At 52.1% G+C, this 9,724-nt stretch overlaps 1 protein-coding gene and 1 non-coding gene across 7 annotated transcripts in view; one reads left to right on the forward strand and one right to left on the reverse strand.

The window, feature by feature from the left end:
• Window positions 1–7,454, reverse strand: part of Hdac5 (histone deacetylase 5) — a 35,065-nt gene extending 27,611 nt beyond the window's left edge. For 4 of the 6 annotated variants that reach the window (XM_057775627.1, XM_057775626.1, XM_057775628.1 and 1 more), the window contains exons 1-2: window positions 7,299–7,453; window positions 1,468–1,678 (exon numbers count right to left, since the gene is read on the reverse strand). In XM_057775627.1, the coding sequence (XP_057631610.1) occupies window positions 1,468–1,489 (22 nt within the window). In that variant the 5' untranslated portion in view covers window positions 1,490–1,678; window positions 7,299–7,453. Of the gene's footprint in view, window positions 1–1,467; window positions 1,679–7,298 lie in introns of all 6 variants that reach the window. The other 2 variants (XM_057775623.1, XM_057775622.1) reach the window with 1 other exon arrangement.
• Window positions 7,455–8,319: 865 nt separating this feature from the next.
• On the forward strand, window positions 8,320–8,450 carry LOC130878883 (small nucleolar RNA SNORA33). The gene has a single exon (XR_009057499.1). It is a non-coding gene; the product is annotated as a small nucleolar RNA SNORA33 (small nucleolar RNA).
• Window positions 8,451–9,724: the final 1,274 nt, after the last annotated feature.

Below are 9,724 nucleotides of genomic sequence, written 5' to 3' on the forward strand. Positions count from 1 at the left end.
CCTATCCTGCCAGAGCTCAGAAACTGCCAAGCTGGTGCACACCTGCCAGCTCTGGGAGGATGGCAGAAGGAGAACCTGGACCATTGGTGTCTTGAATACAGCCTAGTAAATCTCTCACCCTGAGTGGATTACAATAACCCAATAACCCTTCCACTGCTAGAGAACAAAACCCTACTTACTGCTAAGAAATGTCCTTCCCGAGCCACCAACACATGTCCCTGGGCAGCTTCTGTGCCCCTGGTCAAGGGTCAGCTCCCAACCCCCATGTGAAGCAGATATGAAAGTGGCTCAGAGAAAGGAAGCAAGCAGCATTATTGCCAGTCACGTCTGACGTGCAAAGAGCAGAACTGAGGGACTGGTGAACAGTCATCAGGCCTCTTCCATCCCTCTCACCATCCAGCCTAAGAGGATGAGACAGGAAGCCAGAGCTTTAGAGCCTGCCCGGTGCAACCCTTAGGGGTTGAACAAAGGCAAGAACAGGTCGACCCCAGGAGGAACCACAAACACAGAAAGAAGGTGGCGAGGGAACGAAGCTGGGGGTGGGATTCCTCCCTTCTTCTTGCAGTTCAGTTTTTATCCAATGCCTTCAACTTCCCTTTCTCTAAGAGGGAAAATATTCATCTATCCATACTTGCAGAAAACGATGCAGGGACAGAGTGTGCTGGGAAGGACTGAAGTTGGACAGGACAGATGCAGGACTTGTCCCACTGCAGGACGAGATAGCTGAGGACAAAAGGCAGCTACTACTCTGACCACACTAACCTGTAACCTCCTGGAAAACTCTGGAGGGTCCAGCTCAAGACTTCTGGATCTATCCTCAGGGGCACATATCCGGACACACCCAAACAGAAAGCTACCTAGAGTTCCACCCACAGACTACCCCGGCAGCACTGAGCAGGGTCCCAACAGAGAGGAACGGGAGCCATGATCCCAGCTTAGGAATCTGCCAAGAAGAAGAGGGTGATCTATTTTGCACTCAGCAGAAGGCCAAGACTTCCCCACAATGTATACCCAAGCCTAAGGCATAAGGCCCTGAAAGGCTCCACCAGAAAAAAGGTATGGAACAAGAGACACTCCAACAAGGGAAAAAGCCACCACCACAAGAAGTTAGCATGAACATTCAGCTGCATCCAGGGAAATGCTTCTAACACTGTCCCAGGCTACCCGGAGAGATTCACACCACCATCTCAGGTACCCAAAGCTCTCATGTTAAAGGCAGGCATGGGGGCAGAAGGAGACCCAGGCCCTTCCAGAGCCTAGAGCCATTGATTCCCAGGTCTGCCTCACAGTTGGCCTCTGGCCTTTTTTTTTTTTTTTTTTTTTTTTTTGGTGAGTTCTCCACTCTTTACCCCTTCAATCCTTGATAGCTCAGACACTGGCAGTCAGCTGGCCTGGGCAGGAAACCCACACAGCCCATTGTATCCAAAACTGCCCCAGGAGGCTCCTCTCCAACCTCACAGCTCTTACCCGACTTGTTGGGAGAGTTCATGCCGGCTCTGGGCCTGCAGGAAGCTGGCGTTGGGGGCTGGGACGGGAGGGGGTGGAGCTGCGGTGATGTCAAGAGAGACAGACGATAACAGACAGACGGATGGGACAGGAGCCCGGGGCCGCAATGCCTCTAATGCCCATCCAAGGCCATCCTTCGGGGTGAGGCAGTCAGGCACTCAGAACGGCATCCCTGGGGAGAGACGGAGCAGGGTTAGCGGTCCCTAACTTGGGACTCTGAGAGCCAAGGGAGACCTTGGAGCGGTCAGCTTGTACCTGGGAAGAGAGGGAGGGCCACCTGACCAGGGCACACAGGAAAAACAGAACTGCACTGGACTATTATTTCTTCTCTTCCTAATTGATACCCAAGGGACAGGAAATGGCCACATCAGTCTCTGCAGGCATTGCCAGGTGTGGAGCCCTTACAGACTCCAGAAGGTGCCTAAGTCACCAACAATGTATAGGAAGATTCTGGCCACAATTTGTGGCAACGGGAAAGACTGAGCTGACCTGGGATCCCTCACAGAAGCTCAGGCAGAGAGCTACTGGGTAGGTACCTTGGCACAAATGCCTTGGGAGGATCAGAAGTTCAAGGTCAAATTTGACTAAGTAAACTTAATGCTAGCCAGGGCTACTGGAGATTCTGCCTCCAAAAAACACCAGGCAGGGCCAGTGAGCAGGCTCAGCAGGTAAAGGTGCTTGCTGCCAAGCCTGATGACCAGAGTTCAGTCCTACCCACATGGTAGAAGGAAAGAATCAACTCATAAAAGTTGTCCTCTGACCTCCATGTATTCATTGTGCCATCTATGCACCCACACATATACATCTAAACATACAAATAAATGTAATTAAAAAATATTAATAAGCTTGGGGTGTGTGCACCTTTAATCCCAGCAGAGGTAGGTGGATCTCTGAGTTTGATGCCAGCCTGGACTACAGAGCTAGTTCACAAAGAAACCCTGTTTCAAAACAACAACAACAACAATAATAATAGTAATAATAAAATGTTTAAAATTCAGCTGGGTGGTAGTGGTGCATGCCATTAATCCCAGCACTCGGGAGGGAGAGGCAGGCAGATCTCTGAGTTCGAGGCCAGTCTGGTCTACAGAACTAGTTCTAAGACAGCCAAGGCTACACAAAGAAACCCTGTCTTCAAAAACAAAAACAAACAAACAAACAAACAATTTTTTAAGTTCAGGAAGGAACTGACACCCAGACCAGCAGTTCTGGGATTCTCAGGCCAGGCATCTTCTCCATGTGTTCGAAGTCTTTGCCACCCATCTCTGGAGACAAAACATACTTTCTTGTCTTCCCAACACCACAATGAGTCAGGGCACAAGAGTGTGTTTTATGAACTGGGAAAGTCAAACAGGCCCAGCACTCGCTGTACATGTGCTGAAGCTTCTGGGCCCCAACCCAGGGCTTTGTGTGTTGCTTGGGTTGTGATCTGTGGAAGCAACCATGAAATCCAGCCCGTGTACTGCCTGTCAAGCAATGACCTGACATGTACTGACTCTCCCAGAACAAAGGACACCTTTTCCCAGTTTAGACAAAGGCACCAAAAGGCCCAGAGTAACCAAAGTCAACGAAGTAATGGAGCCATGGTCATGCCAGAGTCCACACCCTAGCCCCATAGTTAATCTTCAAGCCTTAGACACTAGGCAGCACCCACCTGGACCAATCCCTAAACAGCCCTCGATGCACCCAGACATGATCTCATTCATTTGCTTCCAAAAGAAGCCAGGCTCTCCAATGCCCTATGAGAGCAAGTGTCAGGAAGCGACCAGAGCTGCCAACCTTAAAGCCCTAACTCTGCTCCCCAACCCCAAGCAGGCAATCAGCTCTATCTCCCAGAAGCCGCTCCTCCTGCCAGTATGAAATCTCTATAAACCCTCCATCCTCATCAAAGATTCCCAAGGGTGAGGTCCAGTTGGAGCCTAGAAGCCCCCAACCTTCCTTGGCAGGGTCACAAGAATGCAGGCAAAGACGCAGGGCTCCTGGGCCCACTGCTCCCTGCTGTTTGGGACTCTGTGGCTACAGAAAGGTATATTCAGATCAGGATTCAGGACTGACAGATGGAAGCTGAAGACAGAAGAACCAGCACAGGTCTGGGACCAAGTTCAGGAATGCAGCAGGTGGGGCTGCTGGTGCTCTGGCAGGGCCCGCGTGGGCAGGCCAGCTCAGCCGGAGCCCACACTAGGGCTGGCGCCCAGTCCCGCTCACACCCTTTCCCGTGGGTTGAGGAGCACAGGTTCAGAAGTTCCCACGGCTGGCAGCAGCCTAAGTAGCACAGCCCATCTGTTTAGCGAGAGGAACCTCCAAGGCAGGACACTCGAGAGCAATGGCTCCCAAGGGGCCCATAAGTGGTGACGCTCAGTCCTTAACCCCCTCATCCTCACCTAGCACCACTGTGGAAGGAGACAGCCCCTTGGACTCACACAGTGGGCTCAGGGTGGACTTATGTTCCATCGCTCCTCACAGCGTGGGACCCAGGGGCCCTATCCACCTGCAAAGGGCATCTCCCCAGTTCACAGGTCTGCCAAGTGAGTAAGAACCACCAGCATGACTTCCTGGGAAACAAAGAAGCCTTCACAGCCCAATCAGGACGGGGCGAGGGAAGAGCGAACAGCCTGAGCCCTTTGCGCCTCTTCAGCAGAGATGTGGTCCACTGCTGTCACAAGAAGGTCTCTGCGGGTAGCTGGGGGCTGGGAGCTCTGTGCCTGATGAACTACCCCCCACAGGGACAACAACCCCCAAGGCCCTGCTCCCCTCTCAACTCTGTCCTTTTTCCTGACTAGTCCAGGGTCTGAACCTACCTTGTACTCCATCCAGGGTACTGGGGCAAGGAAGAGTGCAGGGAAGGGTAGAACCTCCACCTACAGGCTCTGCTCAGGTGAAGAAGGCAGAAACCCTAGGGAGGCAACCCCACTTCAGTCACCAGCAATAAAAACTCCAGCAGAAGGTGGGAGGTCGTGCACACAGGAAAAGGTGACCAGAGCCGTGCAATGTCCCGAAGGCCACAAGTTCACTACAGCTTCCTACAGAGATCCTGTCCCTCAGACAGCTCCTTCCAAATTCCCCTCCACAATCACCATGCCTCCCACTCCCGAAGTGCCAACTCTCAGCCTGAGAGAGGCTTGAACTCCCAGCCCAGGGCCACTCTCAGGTCAGGGGCCACACCCTACGTCATAGAGAACAGGGCCCAGCAGTTTGAAACACAGCCTCTGCATCGATGAGACAGGCTTCACTTATCCCAACCCTCACTGCCTGGCAAAGCTCAAAGCCCGGACGTATCCCACCCAAAGGCACCAGCGGTTTCTCATCTCAGCTCCTCCGACTCCAGCCATGGTAGACAACTACTCCCAGCCTCCTTCCGGAGCTTCCACTGCCCTGGGCCTCCCACCCCCCAAGCTGAGCCAACAGAAATCCAGGAGGATGGAAGCCATGCAGGCCCCAAACTAGGGAAAGGAGGAAGGCAACAAGGGAGGGAAAAAAGGCACCAGGCTGACAAATTCATTTTTGCAATCGGCCCATTTCTGTTTGTCTGCTCAGACGCAGCTCCAGGCATCTGCACAAGCCAGATGGAGGAGGCTGCTATTTCTAGAAAAAAAAAAAAAAAAAGAGGGGGAAGGGAGGAGGTGGAGACAGAGGGCATTAGACAGGGTCTGTTTGCCCTAAAACCTCAGACAGAATGATGATACCGCCCCCCAGCACTACCAGACAGGGCTCCCATTCAAGAAAGGGCTGAAGCTGGGGCTGGGGTGAGGTGGGCAGGGGGAGAAGAAAGGGAGAGAAAGTTTAATTAGCCGAAGTCAGCTACAATAGGCCCCTCACGGGCTGCATCAGGTTTTCATTCATGAGCAAGCAACATGCTCCAAAGTGCCAAGAATTGCCGCCCCCCCCCCACTGTCTTTCTCACACCACCCCCCAACAGGAGTGAGTCCTCTAGCAGGCTGGCTGAGCCTGATGCTGTGTTCCAGACATCCCTCCTCAAAGGGATGTGAGTAGGAAGAATCCATTATTAAAGAGCAGCTGGTACTTCAGCACCAACTGCATGACCCCCAGCTCCTGAGGCTGAGCCCCCTCCTCTGCCATACGGAAACAACAAGGGCCCCCCATCCCCAAGCCCCCATATCTAAGCACACCGCTATCACCCCTAAGAAACAGAAAGCAAAGCTCTTATCTCTGCAGCGACTTGGGGTGGGAGGTGCATGTGACACCGTTACCCCCACTCCAGATTTCATGTTCCTTGGAGGACATACCGAGGAAGAGGAGGGACTAGCCCAGACCAGTCATTTTCTACATGCCGCCCCCTGCCCGGAACATGCATCTGGGACCTCTCTGGCCCCCAGTGTGTCAAGAGATGCTAGGAGCCTACTCCTTTAATTCAGCTATTCTCATCTTTGACAAGACCTAGTCCAGATCCAAGTCTAAGTGGAAGGAGGGCGAGAGAAGGTTTAAGAAAGAAGGAGGAAGCAAACCAAGTTCTCCCCAAGCTTTGTTGTTCAAGGAGGGAAAGGAAAGGGAAGATTGGAAGGAAAAAGCAGGCAGCCCCCAACATGGCTCATCCACAGACCCCTCTCAACACCCTGCATGGGCTCCTGGCTCCCAGTGTTATTGGGCTTCAGAAACTGAGGCGCCTCCCTGCCTACAACCTTAGCACCAAAGTGGAGAGCCAACAGGACCCAAAGTCCTCTCAATCTCCCACCCCCTGCCTCCTTTTGTTCCTAGGATCTGGCTCTATCTTCCCCTCCCATTGAACCCTAAACCCCTCTCTTCATTCCTGTCCCCAAGATCCAAAGCTAATACCAGGTCCCAGAAGCATAGTGGTCACTGTCAGAGCGCTGAGTCCCTTCCGCACACCCCAAAAGCAACTGCAGCCTCTACCCTTCCTCTTCAGGAACAAAGCGCATCTTAGAAGGGCCAAACGCAGGGACATCAAGTGGTCACCTTCGCCCTGAAATGAAGCACACCCTACTCCCCGCCCCCAGCTCCTAGATTAATTACTTATCACCCAGCCAGTTCTCATCTTCCTGAGGGCCTCAGGGATGGGTGGGGTGGGGAAGCCGACTCCCCCAAGTTAACAAGGCACTATCAGAACCCCTGCCCCATGAGAAACAAACCCAAGATGAAAACTGGGTGGGGGGGAGGGATCTACCCTAGCCAAGGAAGATCACCAATTCATCTCCCAGCTTTTTCCTGAGCTCAAGGGTGTCAGACAGAAGAGGGTGGTAATAAACGCAGTAACGCCTCACAGGCGAGGGGGTGAGAATAATGGCACAGAGAACTAAGGTGGGCCCCGCAGTCCCCTTTCACCTGCATGGACGTCAAGGGCATAAAATCAAGCGTATATTCTTAGCCACTTGGAGAAGCACGGTGGGTGGGCTGCGCCCCTCACCGCAAAGTAACAAGAAAGGGGTGTCCAGTGAAAAGAGGGTCTGCCCAGAATCCAGGTGCAAGGCTCAAATCGCTGTTGGAACGGATTATGAACTGCCAGGGAGGAGACAAATCAGACATCCCCGGCTGGTCTGCGGGCCATTTGGGGGCGCGAGGTGCGGGAAGATCGGCCCCTCCCTTACCTGCAGAGAAGGAGCCCTGCAAGGGAAGGGTGGGGAGGGGCGCGCGCGGCGAGTCAGGGGCGACGCTCCCCAGCCCCGCGACACCCCCTGGGGGTGCGGGCTGGCTCAGCGCGCGCGCCTGGAGGAAGGACAGGGGCGCAGGGAGCCCGCGGGCAGCGACGGCGGGAGGACTGAGCGCGGCTGGGCGTCCCGGGGCCACGGGAGGTAAGGTCCCGACGGATGCGGCGCGCTCACCCGCTGCGGCTCGAGCTCCGGCTTCGCGGGCGGCGGCGGCAGCAGCGGCGGCAGCAGCAGCGGCAGCGCCTCCTCGACGGCTCCTCCATCTTTGCGGCGGCTCCTCCGGCTCCGCTCGCCGCCGCCACCAACAACAACATTCAGAGACGTCACTCCCGTCACGTGATCCGACCCCGAGCTAAAAATAGACCCAGACCCCCCCACCCCCCCACCCCCCCACCCCCCAGGCTTCAGCCACGAACCCCTCCCCTCCTAGTTGGCCCTCCCCTAAATGGGCGGGGCCAATAGCGCCACCGTGACAGCTCCTTAAAGGGACGGTACTCAACCCAAGGTTAGGCTGGGGCGGAGGTGGCCAAGAAGGGGCCCGACCTCTGCGCCAAGTAATGAAATGAGTGTAACCCGGATCCTGGCTGCTGCAGGACCTGGATGTGTGGATCTATGATTTTGTTCTCTGCGCTTTGTCGACTTCCTTTACAAACAGTGGATGGTGCAATCTTTGCTCGCCTGAGCTGTTCCCTAACACGCCCTTCCCCTACTAGGGGGAGGGTATGGAGTAGGACTGGGGTGGAATCCTAGAGGCTGCCAGGAAAGTGGAAGACCCTGCAGGGGCAGCAAGGCTGGAAGCTTAGCTTGAACAGGTCTCTAGCCCACCATGCCTAAACCGCAGCAACGCTGCATCTTGGTGTAGAAACTCCTTGGAGAAAGCCAGCATTGGTTGTTAACTGTCCCTGGCCTTCAAAGGAGCAAACCAAGAACCTAAAAGACTGCTGGTCTCCAACTTTGGTGCCATTCTCACTACATGTCAATAGGACATGGCTGTGCTTTTAAACCTACATAGTTTTTTCAATGACCTAGCAATTCCCCTAGCAAAAATGTATTGTCAGGAAATATTGCATAGAAAGAGGTTGTTTATAATAATGTGAATTGTTAGAAACAATCTAAATATCAGGTAGGTATCTACAAATAAGCTAAGAGATGTCCATTCAGCGAGCTATCGTCCAGATGCTAAAAATTATATGTAAAGCCAGCAATTAATCTGCTTATCTGAACATGTTTCTGCAAAAATTTAGAAAGAGCTGGCAATAGTGTTGTCAAGTAATGAGCCTTAAGGACATGGGACTGTCCTTAAGATCCCTAAAAACAGCCATGATATTGCAAAAAAAAATATTATATAGATCTACAGCCTGGAGCATAGCTTAGAAGTAGAACATGTGGTTAGCATATGAGGCCTGTGTTCAATACACAGCTCCAAAAACAAGACAACATGGTTACACTGACATGCTCACTTTATACACACACACACACACACACACACACACACATACTTTTATTTTATTTTGCCTTTCCAGACAGGGTTTCTCTGTGTAAAAGTCCTGGCCATCCTGGAATTTTCTCTGTAGTCCAGGCTGGCCTCAAAGTCTCAGAGATCCACCTGCCACTGCCTCTTGAGTGCTAGGATTAAAGACCTTTGCCATTACTGCCCGACTTATACGCACACACACATACACACACATTCTAAAGCAGAGGGTGTAGGTAAATGCCTATAGTCTCTGCACTTGTGAGGTAGAGACAAGAGGATCTCTGCAAGTTCAAGGCCAGCCTGGTCTACTTAGCAAGTTCCAGGACAAACAGAGTTTCCTAGAGAGAACTTATCTCAAAAAAGCCAAATGAGAGAGAAAGAGATAAAGATACCAAGACCATTCTCCACTATAGTGAATTTGAATTCAGTACCAGCCTGAGCTTCACAAGATCCTATTTCAAAAATAAAAAGGTATATGAGGGATGGATCAAAGCAAGATCCCACAATAATATTGATTTGTTTCATTAGTACCAGTAGTATATGCAAAAGCAAACTAAATTCATGGATCTGAGTCGATATGCATACAAAACCTTAGGAAGTATCAACCAAACATTTACTTTCTTTGTGGTCTTTTTCTGAACCCCTGAAATCTGAAACCACCATGTATTAAAGTGAAAGACATGCATAAGATGGTGGCGCACGCCTTTAATCCCAGCACTCGGTAGGTAGAGGCAGGTGAATCTCCATGAGTTCGAAACCAGCCTGGTCTATAAAGAGAATTCCAGGACAGCCAGGGATACACAGAGAAACCCTATTTTGAAAAACAAAACCAAAAAACCCTGTAATAAATGGTAAAGGGTTTTCCTATAAAATACATCATGAGTGCCCCATGTCCATATATCTCCGTCCCCACACTTCGTTCTTAGCCAAAGGGCACCTTACCTGAAATGCCGTAGCTGCCTTCTGGCAACGACTACCCTCCCTGCGTCCCTCTCGCCTCCTCCAAAGTGACAATTTAGAATGCAAATCTACTGAAGAGCAGTTTTGAAAACAATTCTGATTTTGTCACTTAAACTTGTCAGCAGTCCAGGAATGTGTACAACAATTCGCCAGAGAAACTTGCTCA

This window comes from Chionomys nivalis, chromosome 7, assembly GCF_950005125.1.
Source record: "Chionomys nivalis chromosome 7, mChiNiv1.1, whole genome shotgun sequence".
Taxonomy (NCBI): Eukaryota; Metazoa; Chordata; class Mammalia; order Rodentia; family Cricetidae; genus Chionomys; species Chionomys nivalis.